This window comes from Astatotilapia calliptera, chromosome 23 (genome assembly GCF_900246225.1).
Source record: "Astatotilapia calliptera chromosome 23, fAstCal1.2, whole genome shotgun sequence".
Lineage (NCBI taxonomy): Eukaryota > Metazoa > Chordata > Actinopteri > Cichliformes > Cichlidae > Astatotilapia > Astatotilapia calliptera.
Genome location: NC_039323.1, coordinates 8,540,711 through 8,561,728, shown reverse-complemented (window position 1 = coordinate 8,561,728; position 21,018 = coordinate 8,540,711). Strand labels below are relative to the sequence as shown.

The 21,018-nt window shown below is 40.3% G+C and overlaps 1 protein-coding gene across 5 annotated transcripts in view; it reads right to left on the bottom strand.

The window, feature by feature from the left end:
• palld (palladin, cytoskeletal associated protein) overlaps nt 1-21,018 on the bottom strand; it is a 69,017-nt gene that overhangs the window by 26,751 nt on the left and 21,248 nt on the right. For 3 of the 5 annotated variants that reach the window (XM_026159976.1, XM_026159979.1, XM_026159980.1), the window contains exons 3-11: nt 16,868-17,043; nt 14,869-14,932; nt 14,102-14,219; nt 13,960-14,022; nt 10,555-10,696; nt 10,402-10,425; nt 9,594-9,713; nt 7,225-7,693; nt 5,487-5,522 (exon numbers count right to left, since the gene is read on the bottom strand). In XM_026159976.1, the coding sequence (XP_026015761.1) occupies nt 5,487-5,522; nt 7,225-7,693; nt 9,594-9,713; nt 10,402-10,425; nt 10,555-10,696; nt 13,960-14,022; nt 14,102-14,219; nt 14,869-14,932; nt 16,868-17,043 (1,212 nt within the window). The remainder of the gene's footprint in view (nt 1-5,486; nt 5,523-7,224; nt 7,694-9,593; nt 9,714-10,401; nt 10,426-10,554; nt 10,697-13,959; nt 14,023-14,101; nt 14,220-14,868; nt 14,933-16,867; nt 17,044-21,018) is intronic. The other 2 variants (XM_026159977.1, XM_026159978.1) reach the window with 2 other exon arrangements.

Sequence of the window (21,018 nt, the reverse complement as noted above, 5' to 3'; positions counted from 1 at the left end):
CAATCAAACCTCCACTAACCACTTACAACCTGTTGGAGAATGGTAATTTTTCCTTCACAACCAGTGCCTGTAAGATGGCCATGGACGGATCTCTATGCCTGTGTGATTGGGGACTTATTGACTTGATCACATGTCCAAAATGTCCAAAACAAATCAGGGTCAGATGATCAGTGATCATGCGTTTGCAAAACCTCAATAGTAGTCTATGAGAAACTGGTTTCATTATGAGAAAGAAGGATTATCTAGGGTCTGCTTTGACAATCACATGGTTTCCTTGTTTGTTACATTCAACTATGACACACCAAGATGGCTTCAAAACAGGACTTCAGAAACCAACTGGTGATGTCATATCTTTCATACTGTCTATGCCTGAGGAAATGCTGCCACACTCCTAACTTTAAGCTTTACAAGTATTTATATATAACTAAAAAGTTCACCTCCTTTAGAATTTAAATGCATAGCGAAATATCCACAGAGGCTAAAACCTTTTACTGTATCAGCCTTGAAAACATGCTTCATAGTTAAGCATTTTGAACGTGCGAGTCTGTGAGGATTGCTTCAACTGGCCATTAGAGGAGTTGCAGTTTTTGGCACTCCTTTTCTTGCTACATTTTTAAACCCTGGAGGCTGGTGCTTAGTAAAACTAGTCACTAGAATTCCTGTTGAAGTATACTCAAGTGAACTGTACAGAACATTCTTGTTAGTCTTAAGGAGGTTTAATTAATGTTGCCTTCATTTTTCAGCTGTTTTTTCTTGTGATATTCATGGTGTTTGGGACCACCCACCCTTTGTCTGTGTGTGTGTGTCTGTGTTAGGGTTGAAAAGTATTTGACTGTAATTGGAATTTTAGAATAATGACATGATCTGATTAGAATTTTTCAGACTTCTGTTATCCAAAAATAAATCTTATTAATATAACCATGATAAGCAATGATCGTGTGTGTGTGTGTGCGTGCATGCGTTAGGTCATGCCTTTTTACAGCCTGTATTGATCTACTTTCTTCATAAGGGAAACTTTTTACATACTGTCATCTGTGTAATTCCATTCAAATTTTCCACTTCCTCCCCTTTCCAGATTGATTGACCCCTGCTTTCATTATCCAGGCCACTTCTGCTTGCACTTAAAATATCAGTTCAAGACTCTTTATAATCAGGTGCTGTCACTGCTTACTCCATGTACAGTAAGTCTTTGGTCTGTTTAAAATCAAATACACAACTCGTGTTCCTCTTTCTTTCGCCCTCAGGCTTTGCACTAGCCACACACGCACTGCACATTATACAGTCAACCATTCATTATTACAGCATTTCTTTAACAAACCCACAAAAAAAAAAAAAAAAAAAGCCCGAAGCCCGAACCATTCTGAAACCTCTGCACAAACATCACGATCACTGTTGTGAGAAAAGTCTAAATTGAGGTCCTGCTAAGTGCCAAAGCTTGCCTGTTTTTCATCATACTGAGTAAAAATGAACATAATGTAGAGCTGTATATAAAAAAACAAATCCACAGCAGTACAGAGAGTTCAGCTCGCACGTACATAAGAAGCAGTTTGTGGAATAAAATCCATGCAAGAGAACAATTTTGACTGTCAAAGCCAATGCCTGGTCTTATGAACAAGAGATTAAGCTGTGGAATGGGTTTGGGGATAATTGTTACCTCTGCTACTCATGCTTGTTGTAACGCCCACCTAAACATTATGCGGTACCAACCTATAATATAATGCTTTGCCCTTAGTATCGCGGTCAACATCGTGGTGGTCACACCTTTTTAATGTTGCACTCTAGTGTCTCTTTCTGTGTCTTGGAGTCTTTCTTGGAGTATTTCAGAGTATGTAAGTCGTCGTGTCATATGTAGATTGTTAAATAACTTGTACATCAAAAGTAGGTATCGAAACTGCAGCTTCCCTTTGTTACTTACCAGATCCCTTAAGACAGCAAAGTGAGGAGAGAGGATGACAACTCAGCCCCTCAGCAATTTACCGCTGTTTGGCTAGCATCAGTCTTTGAGAATCATACTATTGATTTTTGCCAAAGGTGTCTCCAGACCATACTACCATCAATGCCAAACACACATTTGCTTGTAACTACACTTGCATGGTCATAAGGTCACAAGTAAAAAAGATAATGTAAAGCTCTCAAGCATGTCTTTGATATAAAGAGATGTTTAGGACGTAAAGAAGTCTGAAAGTAAAGTCTTCCCTCTATCCACTGGGTCACAGAAAAACTAGCAAGCAAACAAAATCAGAAGGTTTAAGGGAAACATAACGATCAGCATGATTTGGTAGGGATAAGTAACATAAGTGTGCTTATTTTCAAGCATGTTTAATACTAACTTTGTATTTGGTTGCTCTTCTAGTTTTTGACTATTGATTAGATGTGAATAATATTTTATGGAAGAATAAGTATTCATAAATAAGTTAATGGGGAATATTCGGTCCATCCAGGACTTATTATAGTCAAACGAATGTGGGTATTTTCTTCAGTGGTAAAATATACAGTAGTATGGCTCTGTTTTGGGACCTCCCTGCCCTTTCATACCGAGTACTGACAAGGAACATTGAAGTTGGATTGCAAAATAGCTTGCAGATGAAGAGCAAGTTAAAGTAAAATAATCTGCACAATGTGATGTTTTTCGGGAGTAAGTCCAGAAGGTGTAAGTATAAATATAGAAGGCAAACAGCTGAGCCATCACCTGATGTGAGATAGCTGAAACCTGCTGGGACTGTGAGTGCAGCTTGACTTCATAGCCTTCATAAACTAATACAACCTCTGCGAAGATTTCATGTATCACGGTGTGACGATAACTTTTTCTTTTATGAGGTGTCTCAATAGACAAGCATGAACCTTTACCTGTAGGCGTATAAAGAAAACCAACCCTGGATACCAGCAACACTGACACGTCATCTGCTAATACATGTGCACGCATCTGGATTAGAGCACACAGATTTACAAGCTTAAGGTGTTACTCCGCCAGTCTGTCATGAAAGCACTTTACAGGTTGTCACGCGTTCACAGTTAAACCCTGCAGAACAGGTGAGACAATAACTCTTCCCATGATGGCCCTGTCCATATGTTTAGATGCAACAGATGTCTCACTGGCACGTAGTATTCCTCAACTGTTTAAGCTCTATATTTAAGGGCCTGCTATGGGAACTATGGTTTATTTCCCAGACAAGCACACACAATCAAATGAGCTCCAATGCCAAGAGAACTTTGGGTTGCCTTAAATAACAAATGTGCTTGAAGCAAAAGGTCACATTAACTAAACATTTTTACATTGTATGCTTAATCCTTAAAACAGTTTATAAAAAGACAAACAAAAAACTGTCCGTACATGTTTGTTGCTTGTTCTTTTATCCTGCTTGCAGTAGTCTGAAAATATCACATCCATCAATTCACTAAGTACTAAAGCACATAAATCAGCCATAATTCATGTCATTGTGTAGTAACGTTAGATGTAAAAAAGCTGAATTCCAGATGCAGTGAGATAGTGTTTCTAGCTTGCTATCCATCACTTCACTGCCTTGTGGTAAAGAACTTTGCTTTCCATTCAAACACGAACCTTGGTTCAGATCTACCCAGACAATCTGGGCCTCTCCCCTGAGAATTTCCTATAATTCTTAATGCTGATGTCTGGCATCAACACCGGACATCAAACCCAAATGCCTACCAACCCAGCTCGCTGTTCCTTCAGCAGAGAGAAACAGCAGGTCTGTTTTCACAGCTCGGGTCTCCTGCAATCCCGCCTGCCTGCCAAGTCACACAGCGACTTCCTACATCTCATCAGCCCAGTATTATTAAAGCAAAAGTCATCCCTTACACAGGCTTCCAGTATGTTGTTCCTGTGATTTAGAACGTTTTATTTTAGATTTATGAATATGCTCTTTTCATTTGAAATAAACACTAGCGATTTGCGATTATCTAGCAGCTGTTCTCTGCTCGATAATAGCCAGTGCTGTGAAAACACTGCATTTTTGGGAGCTATTTGCATGCACGACTTTCAGTAGTAAAAGCTTAAATGCACATAACTCCAGAAAACTAATGACGTAGCATGAAAGCAAGTAAGTCTAGACACTTATCCTTTAAGCTAACTAAACTGCTCACTCTGATAATTAAAGTCAATCCACACTGATCCTCACTGCCTTTGTGTACATACAATAAAACAAAAGCTATTTCACGATAAAAACCTTATTTTAAATATACAAGACGTTAGTGTAAGAGTTTCCACACTGTGTCTGTCTGCTAACAAAGTGGTTTGTTGGAAAGTCTTATGTAAAAAAAACCTTCTGTAAAAAACAAACCCAAAAGTAATTAAAGCAGCAAAGTGGGATTACTTTTTAAAGTTGCTGCATTGCAGAATATTGCAGAGTATCTCAGACTACATGGACACTGAACAAACAGGACCTGATGAACTGAATGAAAAGCCCTGGGTGCTTTAAGCTGAGAGTGGTCAACCTCTGTTTATAGAGGCCATTTGAGGAAACGGTCTGGCAGAAAGATGACCTTTGGCTAATGGCATGGCTGCTGGTTTTACTGTGTAATTACAGATTTTAAAGGGGAGAGGGCAGGAGAGGGGTGGCTTACACTGCCTCACAGTTGGGAATTGATTGTTTCTAGTGGCGTACTTGTGATGTTATTGTGGAAAAACTCACAGAGAACCAACTTTGCTGATATGCTGCTAGTTGAAGAAATCCCACACATTTGTTAGAAATGTAACCCTCGTACACGAAGTTGCTGTACATTATGTTATACAAATTAGATTTGGAAGCTAAAGTCAGCATCATTGTCATTGGTATCTATAATATTAATCTCATATTCGTTTAGGAAAGAAATTTAAATGGAATGTAATGCCCGTTATAATCAAAACCTAAAATTCAATATGAATCATTTAACAGGATCTTCTGTTCCCATCAAGGTTTGAACCATTTTGGACAACAACCAGTTAGCTTACAACTAACTTGCTCTTGTCCCTGTAGCAGTGGTTGATGTTAGAATGATTTAGCCCTATGATTTTTGGCTTCTTTCTGGGTCTTTATGAGTCCAGTGGTGCTATTTTGGGGGCTTTTTTTTTTTTACCCTGGGATTAGTTTTGATGTGTGTTTAGGTTGGAGGGATAACACCAGATCTTATAACCCTTAGTGGGATGGTCTGTGAGGCTTCCATCAAAGGGTTGTAAGGCCCTTTAGCCTTTTGCAATTCAGTGGTAATATTTTGCTGATTGTTCGGACTTCTGTTTTTTCTTTGTTGATAATAAATGGTAAAGTTTTTTGAAACTACTCAACTCGTTTTGGTTTTATTGGATGTCTTTCTGTAGGTTTGTAACATCATTTCGTGGCTTTTCTGGGACTGTCTGACTTGCTGATGTGAAGTTTTAATGAGTTTGATTTCTTGTGTGTCTACTATCGCTTTGCCTCTTTCATAGTTAAATTTACAAGGTCTACAGAACATGTGGCACAGCTCTACAGCATCGTCCTCATAGTCATATTTACCTGTAATTTTCTGCCTCCTCCACTATACTCTCAGCTCTGGAAGCACAGAATTAACAAGTCATAACATTTACATGAACACCAGATAGGAGCAGGTATCAAATCCAGCACACATGCAGTGAAACTGGACTGTGCAATGCAGGAATCAAGCTTTACTGCACTGTAATCAAACTGTAGACCACATGCAGACAGACATAAGCCACATCAATGCCACACTTAACCATCTGCTGTGGTTTTCATATACCAAATTAACTGTTTTATTTATATTTATATATATATATTTGTTTGTTGCAAATCACCTTGTGGCTAACAGTTGGCATATAGTGGACATCCAGTCCGAGACCCAACAATGTATTTACCGAACTGCATATGTATGTCAACCAATGGTTTTCATTGGTAGTATCTTCAATGTCTCATCTCAAAATTGAGAACTGCTTTTGGCCGTTTATCTTACAAGTGGCTGAATTTCATTCACATCTGTTGGTGTTGTTCACCACATTTCCCCTTAACTTTTACCAGAACTAAAAAGATGAAATATTGCAGGTCAAATAAAACTAAAGAACATTGTGAGGGCACTTTTCGGTAAAACCAAAGTTCTGGCTGTACAGCATCTATCCATTAAACAGAAGAAGGTCAAGCAATTTAAGTTTGTTTTTTTTTGGTTTTTTACATATACTATTTCACTTTGTTATGTGTTATGTCATGTGTACAGCACTTTGTTTTCAGCTGAGAGTTGTTTTGAAAGTTCTATATAAATAAATTGCTTGCTTGCTTGGTGTAGTACCTTCCTTGACAACCATACATAATTTCAGTTAAACCTTTCAGTTTTAAAGTGCCAGTACATGATAATTCAAGGATCATTTAGGTCATTAACTGGATTTCACTAGTGTCTTTCTGAAATTTGGAACCAATTCAATGCATCTGCAGGCTAGCCTGGGTGATCCGGGGCAGAAGGATCACTATGGTGATATAGGAAACCCAGTGGATTACCAGTATATGTTTCATTCAGCCTTTAAGAATCATCGGTGTCTGTGTAAAGTCTAATTAAAGTCCAATATTTGTTAAGTTCAGTGGACCAAACTGCCATCTTTAAAATAATTTCATTAGGATAACTCTAATGTGAATATGAAACAATACCAGTGTGGCACCCTGGAAGCATGAAGGGAGTGCTAACCACAGCTTCCCTGCTTTTAGGACAAAGGTGGAGTTTTGTTACATGTCCAAAAAAGAAATGCATCTGCTAGGTGGGTAAAACCCATGCACAAAAGGCTTGTTAACTGCAGACAAAACACAGGACTTTTGAAAATAAAGCCATACCCTGTCCAGCCCTTATCTAATAACCATGACATCCTACCTGATCCCTACAGAGCTGTCAGAAAGGTGCTCAGGAAAAAACACTATACTCTGTCCTGGGCTGGGCGTGCAGTGCGAGGTCAGACAGAAACAATAAGAGCCATCCAGCAAATGCCACTCTGATCTGTTTACAGGCACAGACAGACAGCAGCTCCCAGACTCACCCTGGCACACACGATGCCACACATAAAGGCAGAGGAATGCTTTTGTTCTGAAAAGGCCCGGGAGTCCCCCTTTAACCCTCCTGACAAAACCGAGACTCAACACTATCATTCCCACCACACCTCAGACGATCATCCAAGTCTGTCTCCCTCCCTCCAGCAAGCCCCTTGCTGCTGAGTAGCATACACCGTAGGCACAAACACATGTGGACAGGACCGATACTTACAGCTTTGGTTTAGGTTTGGTAGGCAGCGGAGGCCCGTCTTTCCCAGGGGATGGAGACAGCTTGCCTGGTGCTGGGCATGAATCTGGTATCACAGGGGCTGGACTTTGAACTGGCATAGAGATATCTGTTGTGGGATCAGACTGTGGCAGAGGTGGCGGTGGGGGCGGTAGTGTGGTCTCTTTAGGAAGGCTTGGAGGTGATGGTGGATGCAGGGCTTGGCCATTTTGCACAGATTCTTTCCCTTTGTCCTCCATCTCTGTGCTCATCTGTACTGGAGGCATAGCTGACACACTGGGCCAGATCTCCAGCTCCTTGATCTGGAGAGTCTCAGCGCTGGGCTGAGGCAGCGTCTTGGGTGGCAGCTCCAGGAGGCTGATCTCGGTGGGTGGGGGAGGAGGAGGGAAGGCTGATGCATCCTCAAACCCTGAGCTATCACCAGACATGCCATTACTGGATGAGTCCTCAGCTGCTGAGGGAAACAAACAAGAAGAAGGTGGATTTTTGTTTTTTAACTTTAATGTTTAGTTTTTCTTCTAGCCATCACAGACCTTATAAAGATCACACACACACACACACACACACACACACATACACTGCATCACTGCATATCTGATCTGAAGCAGCAGCTGGGTCCAGTCAGTTCAGTCTGATGCAATTCCTGTTTATTCAGCCTTTGCTTTAAACTGTGCGGTGAGTCCCATTCTGTACATACACAGTTCTGTCTGTGAGCATGCACACAGAAATATTTGTGTCCCGCTCCACTCACAAATTTCACCTTTCCCTCACATGCGACATAACAACAATACACACAAAAGAAGACAGTGATCTTCTAAAGACCTACCATGGCAGCTTTTATTAATGAATGTAAACTGTAAGACCTCAGGGGAACTACTGGACTATCAGTGCTAGTGCAAAGAGCCAGAACTGACTCCTTTGCCAGATTTCCTCTGTTTTGGAAAACTTCATCTTTATTTAATTTTATCTTTTGAAAAACAAGGATATTGGCGTAACTGTTTAAAGCCTATTAACCCTCTGAGGTCTAACTCATCAAGGTATTGAAACATTTTATTTTTACTGTTCTCCAAAGAACAATTAAAAACAGGATAGGGTTACAGTCATCTAGGTATGATTCAGACCTCACAGTGTTAAAGCCCAATAAGGAGAATATAGGCCATCACCAATGGATTTCTCAGAAATCAACCATGATTAAGATGCTTGCCAGCAAGTTCTGTTACTAAAGCCTGAAAAACAAAGTCTGGCAGCACGACAGCACCCAGAACCTGAAACTAGAATCATTGAAAGCAAACAAGTTAGAGACCAAAAAGTCTGGCCTTCAAAATTGCCAGGACACATGTAGGAAATTAGTTATTAACTCTGAAATTCCTCCGGATTTGGGGGATTTTCATGTGACTTCAACAATGGATAATACTGAAACCACAACTTAAGACAAGGATGTCAAACTGTCTTTAGTTTATGAGCCACATACTCCCCAATTTAATTCCAAATGGGCTGGATCAGTAAAACCAGTGAATTATAACATTTTTTAAATCATTTTTTTCTTTCTTTCTGTGTAGAGAAGCTTGAGTAAATTCTGAAAACATTAACAATCAGTGAAGCATCCGTTTACGAAACATGAGACGTCTTAAGAAAAATAAGTCCATTTTCAACTGTAAGTTTCAGTTTTTCCACGTTCAGTCATTCTACTGTCATCGCAAAGAAACGCTATTGTTGTGAATAAAAGAAATGCATCTGCACGGCTCCTTGGCTTAACCAATCTGTGGTATGGCGGGTGATCAGTAATGTCTTAGTTATAAACAGAGCCGTAAAAGTGACAATGATTCAGACCTTTGGCTCGAACAAAATTAAGAGTTCTGAAAACCAGTCTCATGATATCATCCATTCCAACATCTCGCAACACAAAGCTTCCTGCAGATACAGTAGAAAAATCCAAACTGATTCAGTTCTACAATAATATTGCACAATGCAAGGTTGCGCAGTGGACCAGATGTAGATTGTTGGTTCTTGCTGAGAGGCCGTATGTTGTGACAGCTTTTTGCCTAACCCATATGTTTTGGAGATGGGGAACAATGTAGTCTTTTGAATTTTCCCCCTGGTCATCGAACATACTGGGATGGATTTGGCACCTTATGGTTTACATTGCATGACCAGTTACTGAACCTGAAAAATATAAGTCCGGTAAGCAACCAAGCCAGAGATAAAATGGTCTAGTTTTTAATGTAGCTGGTTATTGAGTCTTTGACTTTATGTGGGGAATTAATATGTGACTCCAACATCTCAAGGCACTTCTATATTTGCCTCATTGGCTTGTTAATATGCTGATAATGTTGTTCAGTCTGTTTCAGACATACCTGGGGTAACGGTGAGTTGGGCTGTGCTGCTAACAGAGCCATAAAGATTGGAGGCAGTGCAGCAAAACAGACCTCCGTCCTCTGGAAAGGCCTCGGCAATAACGAGGGTGCAGATCTCCTCTAAAAAAACAAATAAACCACACCTCTGAAAAAAGTACATTTTTGATGATTAAGAGAGTTGAAGCTGAGAGACAGAATAAACACAGGCGTGAGACACTGAGACTTGACTTGTTGTGACTTGATTTGTTTGTGATGAGCAGAGTGACATGTTGACACTTGAATTGTTTGTAATGAAACATAAAAGAGATATCACATCAATATGGGGATGAATTACATACACAGAAGCGTGATGATTGACATGTCACGTAGACTGATGAATCACTATTCAGACACAGGGAGAAGATGAATAAGCACAGACGTAACTATTAATGAAGAACAGCCAGACACGAGTGCAGATGTTCAGGGATGTCTGAGTGATTCAAAGCCAGAAAGACGCACCTGAAATGACCCCTGAGTCACACAGGTGGAAAATATCTGACATAAATTAGTGTGTGTCATTGTTTATGTGTTGGAGTTAGCAGATGATGGGGCTTCAGGGACTCCCTGTGACTGCAGCAGATGCAATAATGAGTGTTGTGTCAGATTTATTGACTTGTGATCTTCTGTAGTTATGACCTAGGCTGCAGTTCAGCTTGAGTCTCCAGCCAAAGTTTATAATCCATTGCTAAATTTAACCACTGACTGCGGCTGGGAACATGAAAGCAGAGTAATTGATAGAGTAGTTCTTGGAGGAACTGAGGTGACATACCTGGCTCAGCTGCAGATCGAGGCTCTAATTTACAGCAAATAACAGACAGAGAGGAAGAGAACAAAGACATTATGATTATTAATGGATGTGAAATCAGTTTAATTCTAAAATCTAAAAATGCCTTAGCTACAACAGTTTGCTCAATTGTCTCACTTTTCTGGAGAATACGAAAATCAGGAGAGTCCTGGATCTCGTTTCCCTGGCGGTACCATCGGACCTGCAGAGGAGGACTTCCACGAACCCTGCACTCCAGAACCACTACCTGGCCCTCAGATGCCTGGGCATCCTGCAGGAGCTGCACACAGGAAGGAATGATAAGCCAAAACATAATGGAAAAAATAAGAGAGAGATCATGAGAAAAAGGAGTGAGTAATAGGTGACAAGTACAGAAGAAGGAGAAAGATGGCATGGCAGTAGCTTATATGCAAACAGCAAAGTGGATGAACTTAAGCTACAAGGCTATCAAAAAAATAAAAGCTTATTTTCACAGGACTTCCACTTTAGCAAACCAGGAGTCCCCTTTAATTGGCTCCATCTGGTCCCTTCGTTTTGTGCCTCAGGCAATCAGATAATGTACCTTAATCTGGCTGTTTACTCCATATATTTCATCTTTAGTCTAAAATGAGCATCCGTTTCCTTCCAAATAGCTGTCACCAAGTGCCGAGACTTAAAACGAGCTTAGATCACTTTGTCAAAATTGATGAAATTATTTCTTAAATATTTGGACACTGACAAACCGAATGTCCTTAAACAAAAGTCATTGTTTCCAACATCTGTTAATCATCATTGATATGGATGTGCACTGGAAGTTTTTGAAGCAGGATTTTTATCACATCACCCAACAATTACGTGATGGTTTTTGCTTCATAAATAATCTCAGTTCAAAATAATCCAAATGCATTTTATACTGGCCTTGGTGCAGCCATTTATTCTATCCGCTGCCTGTTACAACTTGTTTTAGCTCCCTTCACCCTCACTTTAAGCCAACTCGTCTCTGATTGGCTGCTCCTAATAGACATAAAATTTGAACAGTGGGTGGGCGGGGCTTCAGGGCAGCCAGAGTCCATGACGATATCTTCTCTCACTGATCATACAGAACAAAGAGGAGTAGGAAAAAAACATCCTGCTGTCTCACAGGGATTACTTGTGCAAACTCTGACCTCAATACTTGGAATTTTGGCCATTATAACACTCCTCATTTATAGAAAAGAAAGGCCTAACAGCTCCCTTTTAAGTTGGCTAACATAAGCTAGTACTTTATTAGTATAGCTTTTCTTATAACAGAATAAATTACACTCTTTGTTTGTTAATTATTAACCCGTCTAATATTTTCAGTTGTTTTAAGTTTGGTATAAATCGGGGATTTCAAGCTAATTTTAGTTCCTGAGTCAAAGCCCATTAAATCAAGTGACCCTAACCAGTAAAAACATTGCAATAAAATGTAGCTTTATTTTAGTGTGAGTAAGAAGAAATAAACAGTGCCTGTTAATGAACCATCCATTCACGATAAGTAATTGTAATATCAACAGTACGTCAGGTTAGGTGTGCACTGGAGTTCACAGTGAATCTACAAAATAGTTTTTTCAAACTAAAAAAAATTAAATAATTTGACAAGATCCAGAAAATATTTTTAACTTTTTATGCATTAAGTGCATATACACATGTATGTGTGCTTTAAGGGGGATTAAACCCCCCACATGGGTGCTCTTTATTTCCCAGTTGGAGACCCTCCACTTTACAAATGACCACCTCTGTCCAATTAATCACACCACAGCTTATCAAGTTGCAGAAGTTAAGAAAAAACACATCCTTATGAGAGCTGAGGTAAAATCCACGGTGACATGGACTGCTACATCCCTCAACAGGAGGCACTCAGTGTCAGTGTGGATAAATGTGCCTCTCACTGTGTTTCTGGGCATACTTTGAGAAGAGCATGGGTTGAATGTACATCATGGGTGTGTGGGTGTATGGGTGCGCTGTAAGGGTGACATCACAGTGCTGACTTCACTACAGGCAAACATCCTCTCATCGAGATGATTAAAGCTTGCTATAGTTTTGAAAGGAGGCTGGGTGCGGGGGTGAAGAAAAACAAGTGACTTTTTGTAATGAAGTGCAAAATGATTTAGAGACTGACTGGCTCAATGAGAGTGAAAGAGACCTGACCCTTGTGGGTTTGGCGGGCATGTTTGAAGCCTCAACTCGTCTCATTCCTGCCATCACATGACCCACAGCCTGAGGAAAAGAGGGAGATGAGGGCTGTTGGAGGAGTGCTGAAGAGTCTGAGTTGGAAAAGGACGTCCTGGAGCCTGAAGAGGAGGAGCTCCCATCAAAGTCTATGTTTTATCTGACCCGCACTGCTGAAAGCCACAGCACTGCATGCTGTTATTATGGGAAGACAAAGAGTCTGAGGACAATGTTTAACAGGTTCTGTGTTTGTATGTGTACATGCATTGCATGCATGATGAATTGCATGTATCCTTTTTATGGTTTGGGTAACAATTCCCTTGTTCTTTTTAAAGGAAATCTTCATGGTATTGCATTCAAATATGTCAGACAATGGCAGGCTTCTAATTTTGCCACAGCAGCAATGAGTTAAAAACAGTGCTTTATGTATAGACTGTACATAAAAGATAGACATAGAAACCATGATGTCACCCATTGTTTTGTAAAGTAAAGTTCTGGGGCCTCTACTTTAGCCTTGTGGTTGTCGTCTTGATGTTTTTTTGGAGCCAGACATGACGTATATGGACGAGATTTCAGAGTTATTAGCTAAACTTGGCATGCTTGGTTAGTGAGCTGCATCCCCAAACTATACAGGTACACCTGCAAATTAATGATGAATATCATATAAATAAAATCATTTCACTCACCAAGACCTGAGCACAGACTTCTTGGATGTGCTGTTAGTATAATTAATCACACACGAAGCCACAATGGTTGTCAGATAATTGTATTAAAAGTGCTTCAGGGTAACCAACACCACAAATGTTACCTAAACTTCCAGTTCAGTGACTCACATCAGTAACTAGCAACAGTATCGACAGCAGCATAAAGCTCCCAAGCCTTTAGTAATGGTTAACTTTAAGTCTCAAAGCAATTCAGTAAGGGTAAAAAATTAATTAAAAAAGCTACTTTGGCTGGTTCCTTGCCTCAAGAGTTCACCACAGTGGGTACCTCTATATATTTAATTTTGACTTTATTTAATTTTACATCAGATGCCCTTCCTGTTTAAACTCCAAAAGAAATTTGTGTTTCAGTCTAGCATTGAAGAAGCAACCTTTCACTTGTCAAGCAAATATGTGTGTACTACACTGAAAAAAACACAACCTTTTGAGAGAAATTAGCTATAGCTCGCTAAACTGCCTCAAGTGGCCATTCAAGAAATTGCAGTTTTTAGCACTTCTACCCTGGCTTCATTTTTCAGTCCCAGAGGTTATTGGTTATTGTTGTGGTTGATTATTGATGGGGTTTTTTAGCAGTAACACATGTTCATGATGTTTGCCATGTCTACTTACGTTTTGTGTTAAGTATGTTACACAAAAGTGTATGCACACTTACCTTGGTGAACAGAGGAGGGCCTGAGACTTCACCAGCATAGAGTGATGAAACTGGGCTCTGCATCTAGAAGACAACACACATTTACTTTTCCAAACAGATGAAGTTATTTAAAGAAACGGAAAGAGAAAGAAAGATGTTTTACCCGCTGTGGAGGCTGAGACAAGGACTGCACCAGGGTGGTGCGATGAGGTAGCACCTCAGGGGTTTTGGGTGAAGATGAGCGTATTGTTAGGGACATCGAAGTAGTCTTCTTCTGGACTCTAAAACAAGGAAAAACACAAACAAAAACTTATTTCTAGAAAGAAAAAAAAGAGCAACTTCAAAACTCTGTACGCTTTTATTTAAAATATAATGCTTGAAGGAAAATTGCCTCCACAGCAATTAAGATGATATCAGTGATCTTGGCTTCAGTGGGTAAACATTAATGGAAACAGAAACGAATATCAGGAAACAGTCCAGATGCAGGGAGATTTATACATAAGATAATGATGAAAAACATTTAGAAAAAGTGAAAGGACTCAGGGACTGCAAAAAATGCCCTATTGTAAAAATGGAATTGGAATTTCATGCCCAAAATGTCATTAAATTAATACATATTTTTCACGATTGGAGAGGAAATTGAATAAAACTAAAAGTTAAAGTCTCATGAATTAAAAAGTTTAACATTTGGAAATAAGTAAGAGACCAAACATCTCAGGTGATTTCCCCACTGTATTAACCCTCCCCAGGTCATTACTGTGATTGCTGACTATGTTCTGGGTCAGACTGTTGGCTAGCCTTTTTAGGACCCAGTTAACTAGGAGCAGGCAGCAGACTTGATTAGTCGCTCAAGGGCTCGGTTAGCCTGTTGGATAGTTCAAGGTTCACTGGGTCATAGTGTCAAAGGTAGTTGTGCAGGAATATACATACTGAGGCATGGCTCCTGATCTAGACTTCGATGCACCTTCTCCTTCTGAGTCTGATGACGACGCCCCTGCAGTGGAACACAATCAGAAGCTGCTGTGGTTTATGTGCTACAGAACATTATATAGGCCATTTATTTCCAATTAGCTTAACAGATTTACTGTTTTTAAATATGCAACTCTATACAATAAAATTATGACTAAGTGTTTCTCAAATCCGGTTTTGTGGAAGAAGGAAGTATTGGCTTTGTAATCTAAATTTTTGCTAGAGTTTAGTCACAAGTGTAAATGACTGCAAGGCTTACATTTATGGTGTTAAGATGAACACTGTCCCAGCTTCAAACCCTTTTTCAGAAAATATAATTTATCTTCATGCAGTTTCTTCATCTCTTCTACCTTCATCTCTCCCTATCCGTATCCTTCTCTGCCACACCAACCCTCTGCATGGCCATCTTCACTACATCCACAATTCTTCTCTGTTGGTTCCTCTTTTCCTTCCACTTGGCAGCTCCCTCTTCACCATTCTTTGTCTTCTATATCCACTATCCTTTCTCTGCACACGTCCAAATGATCTCAACCTTGCCTCTGCACCTTTGTCTCCAAACCATTCAACCTGAGGCATTCTTGTGATGTACTCACTTGTGATCCGGTCCATCCGGGTCATGCTCAGTAAAATCTTAGCACCTTCAGATCCACTTCCAGGTCCACTTTCTGACATTTTGTTAGTGCCACTGTTTTCAAACCATACATAATAGCAGGTCTCATTACCAACTTGTAAAGCATTCCTTTCTCTCTTTTTGTTATCCTTATGTCACAAACCACCTCTGACACTAATCTCCACCCACTCCGCCCTACCAGGATTCTCTGTGTATTGCTTTGGATGGTTGACCCCACGTATTTAAACTCATCTACCTTCACTGTCTCTCTTCCTTGCAGCTTGACTGTTACACCTGCCTCCCTCTCATTCACACACACGTGTATTCTGTCTTACTTCTAATGACTGTCATTCCTCTTCTCTATAGTACACACCTACCCTCCCAAAGTTGTCTGAGAAAGAAAAAAAAAAAAAAAAAAATCACAGTCCAGTCCGGATCTCAGTCATCCGTTAACCTGCCCACCACCGCTGCAAACAAGCTGCACCTTCTGGCCTTATCTATACGTCTTCATCAACACTCTCAAAGCAAACATTGCATCTGTAGTGCTCTTTCTTGGCATAGCTTATCAAACCACAGCAATAAGATGAATTAAACAATTGGCTGTATTCTCCTGTAAGACTTAATATCAGTCAATACATTTGCAAAAGCATCTCTGTAGTCTCAGCTGGTCAGTTATTTGGTGTGTACTTTCATCTAACCAAATTTTCATTGGTTGGACAATTACTGTTATTACATCCATGGGGCAAAAAGCGCTATATAAATAGCCTTTCAATCTTTTGTAGCCTCCCATAATTTTTTGCATCAGAAGGAACAGATTACCTGTTAAACACCACCATGTTTTTCCCGTGGACTTCAGAGATGGCTACAAGCTAGATTACAACACGTCAAAGAATTTGCTAGTACGGCTGCATTTGCTTAAAACAGATTATTAAAAAGTCAAGTGTAAGTGCATTTTAGTTATATGACAACACACAGTCACAACTGCACCAGGCTTCAGCATCTGACCCAAGGAGCAACCCAAACAAAGCTGGATGTCTGTCTCAAATAAGTATAAAAGTTCCTTATTGTCTGTTGTTTTGTTTTCAGTTTGAAATAAGGTTTACAGTGTTTCAATGTGCTGCATATACTGCCTTTTCATGTGTGTATAATTAATTTAGGCTAGAAAGCATAACAGGCAGAGCGCATGATATACTTTGTGGAACATTTTGTTAATCTGCAGATAAAATTAACCCTCTCTAACCCTCCATTGCCTGGGAACAATTGACTACGCACAGGTATCATTTCAGGCAACCAAGACTTTGGTTGGTTGACAACAACCCCAAGAAGAAGTAATGAAACGATCTGTCTGACCTTCAATGTAAACCTCAGCTGAAGTATTATCTGCTCCGAGACTGTTGGAAGCCACACAGGTGTAACGTCCTGTGTCGTCCTCAAAGGCTTCAGCAATCACCAGTGTGTGCAGGTCACCATCCCTCCAGATTTGGATGTCAGGAGAGTTGTGCAGCTCACGGCCTTCACAGAACCACCTAAAGGAAGAAGTACAAGACAAGTTTGATTACCTCAACATGTTATAGTAATAATTCATAAGAGACCTAAATTAAAATCATTTTTAAGATCTTGTTTGCCTTTGGGTCAGTCTGTTTAGGGGTCTCCACAGCAGATCATCTGTGTCTAACTCACCGTTTCTTTAGCATCCTTCTCTGTCTCACCAGCTCTCTACATTCCCTCCTTCACTAAATCTATGAATCTTCTCTCCGGGTTTCCTCTTTTTATTCTGCCTTTTTAAAGACATTACTATTCCTTTTCTAAAAGGAGGTCCTGCTCAAAACAAATTCACCAATAGTATGCCATTTACTTACACAATCAGGTTCCTTATTAGACTTTGCAACACACAACAGCTCCATATTTTAAATGTTGGACTCTACAAAAGTATGATTGCGTCAATCACAGCTCAAAAAATCCTTATTCATCTTATACTGGAGTTTGGCGCTGCTCCTATCTATAACAATCCATTTAGGCTCCCTTCCCTTCCCATTAGGCTAACTTAGAGCAGTCTGAAGCCAGAGTATTTGGTTTACAGGGTTTACTCTTACATAAACTGAACTAATTTTTTTGAGACTTTGGTTCTATTTAAAATGATACTTCACCGCTGTAACAGTATATATGACAGAAAATAAAGAAAAGCATAACAGAGCACCCCCCGACCTTTATGGAAACTTAAAAAGAAGCCTATATTATAGACTCGTTTGACTCATAACAAAAATTTATGTCTTGTCTATCTGACAAGGAAAAGCCACAACTCATCCTGTCAAATACAAAAACTTAAATACACCTCTTCCAAATATGATGGAGGCCTGCCAAATAAATTAACATTAACATCTACTCATTCACACACACGCACACACATACCAGGAATGTCTAAGTTTCCATATCTGCCAATTGAGGCATGAACAAGACGCCGTGTTACGGGAAGCAGAAACACCCTTTCCCCCTTCCAATCAGAAGCCTGTGTGTCTGGATGGGCGCCTGGGCTCTGCACCACCTCCTTGGGGTTTTGCTAACACAGACTTTGTTCCCTGATCTGGGACCAAGGAGAGATGAGAGAGTCCACCACACAACCAGCTTCATACGTCTCATCACTCGTCACAGGGTTATGATTAAAGCAGACCCCCCTCTTCTTCCAGCCCTATGTTACCACATCAAATAGAGGATCAAACAGCAGGAATCAAATCAACCATCTCCTACAAAATACACACATTCAAGTCCTGGCTTCAAATGCCTCGATTTGTGGGGAAACTTACTTTTATCTGCACTTGTATCTCACATGAGCACACTTCATCAGAACCATACTAAATGGAAGTTGTGTATGTTCTATTCAGATATTGACCTCTGAATTGACAGGGAGAGGGTTGGAATTCCCAAAATGCCAGGAGAACGAACAGCTGTTATGTTCCTCCAGAGCCCAGACCTGAGAACATTCCTACTATCTGGGAGAGCTGCGTAAAAATTCCTGACATCCTGCCGTGTGGCCGTTACATGATTTTATACACCCTGGTGTGTCAGTCAAACATCAGGCCAACTCCTCTTTCAGAAAGCAATCAATCAGCCAAAATATCCAGACAACACTTCATAATCGGGGATTTACACCTGGGGGACTGGGTGTGGGTGTGGGTGGCAAGCGGAGAAAGTGTATGAATGGCAAGTACAGTAAGAGAAGGTGAATGAGCATGAGTCAGGTGGGGTCGGATAAGAAAAATTATAGACAGACTGAACACTGCAGAGCTTTGTCTGCCTCTCTCAGCTTTCTCAGCCTTTAACACCAGCCACCTTCATAGATTCATAAAAGGATTTGGGGAATATTTGCCTTATTTTTCCTGTTACAGCTCATTTTAAAACATGACCAAAGTTTAAAATTTTTTTAGTTTGCATAAGCGCAAATAATCTGTAAAACCTAAAAGCTCTGGCTATAGACAGTTTTTTCTATCCTTGGCTCTGCGTGATGTCAAGAGATGGATGTAGCTGGGGCTGCCTTAAACTTGCATTCTTTCTGATAGACAGCAGGAGGCGACTCTTCTGGCTGCCAAACAACTTCAGCTGCATTAAGTCTATAGAAAAATGGTCCTAGTCTCCCTTGGTCTGTGACCTTTATAAACACTTTCTTGATAAGCTTACAGGCTCAGTTAATATTGTAAATTTTGATGTTCATTAGAGTCAGAAATCAGGATCATTCAGTGTATGCTCATTGAATGAGAATACTGAGACCTCAATGAACTTGAGGGCTACACCAATGGCGAGTCTATAATAGATAAGGATTGTTGACTTAAAGCTTATCTATAATAACTTATGTGGGATTTTTCCTCTCTCTGCAACAAAGGAAGCAGGTTAGCCAGGCACCAGTGTGTTAAATGATACAAAACAGACAATGTGGAATGACAGTAATGAAGAGCTACTCAAGGAAGGATACATTATCCACCGTCGTGTCAACCCTTGAAGCAACAAAGACAAGGAGTCATCTACCACATTTCAGACAACTAAAACCCAGACAGAAATGGCTGGGATGACACTAGATCCAGTTTAGTCCAACTTTGTTCTGAATTCTCATAATCTAATTCAAAATTGACAGCAGCCTGTGACTGAGAGTAAAAAGTTGACATTTTTGAGCAAACCAATATGTCTGTGTGGTTCTGGATTATAACCAGGCAGAGAAAAGGGAAAACAACTCATCTGTGTGACTGCAGTGTCTGCTGGGGATTTGCTTGGCTGCTCACCTCACTACTTTCTTTTAAGTCACTCGCCGTATTAATAAAAAAATGGTTCACAATGGACTTTGCAGCCATATGCACTACATCTGCAGATTGCACAATACAAATCCCCTTCAGTATAGGAAAATCACTTGGGCATTTCTCAAGTGCCGTTAAATTAAACACACACAGGAAAGGGCTTGATGTAACACATGACATCATTAAAGTAATGACTATGGTTTTTGTGATGGAGGATATTAAAGCTGTCAGAGGCAGTGTAAGTGAGCATTTTGTGCATGAGTGTAACTATAGTGAACAGAGGCCAGCAAACAACGGGGGGATAGGTTTCCCACAGGGTGGCCTGACTCCATCCAGACATTTCCACGCAGCAACATGTGTCAAGCGAAATGAAAAAACAGAACTGCAATTAAAGCATTTATGATATTAGTGGTCTTAAGGGTTTTTTTTTGCCTTCGGTAGTTTTACTTTGCAAGGGTCTCTCCTTAAATTTAAATCACAGGCCATGTACACAATAGACAAATGGAAATGGAAATTTGTTCAGACACACAGTTCTGACAAATCACAGAGCAAGGCAGGACTCATCAGCTCCTCTGAGGGTTGACAGAGCATAAACTGGGAAGCCAAGATCATCCCCAACAAGCACAACAATAAAAACCCTTATTAATCAACCTTAATGATCTACCATTATGCATAATTACTAAGTAAACTCATTTAGAGACAGACGGTAATGTTTATTTAATCTCCTCGCTATTTCTGTGGAATGCGCTGAGCATCATGATAGGCCTAAACAGAAAGGGGATGGGGGGGGGGGAGACTTTGCTGAGTCCCATGCAGCAGTGCAGCACGCACAGAACAAACTGAGCTACCAGCAGGCTGATTTGGAGGGGAAGAAGGGTGTGTTAAAGAAAGCTGAGTGAAGGTAGAAATTTCTTGGCAGAGTGCAGAATTGCCACCCATTTCCTCTTAACACAATACTATTACAAAACACAAATATTCAGAACATGCATATAAAATAGCTGAGAATGAATGGGCTTCACGAGCAACGCCTCACCTCTTCATTCAACCCCCCCTCCGCCCAAGGGCGCCAAGCCAAGAGGCTGATTAAACAACCCACCATCACCATCAAACAGCCTGTCACCAACTCTCTGAACAATGATAGCATGTGAGAAAGCAATTAGACAGATTTCAGTGAAGACAATTGAGGCCAGATGATGGCTTGAATAGCGCCGGGTGCTTTCT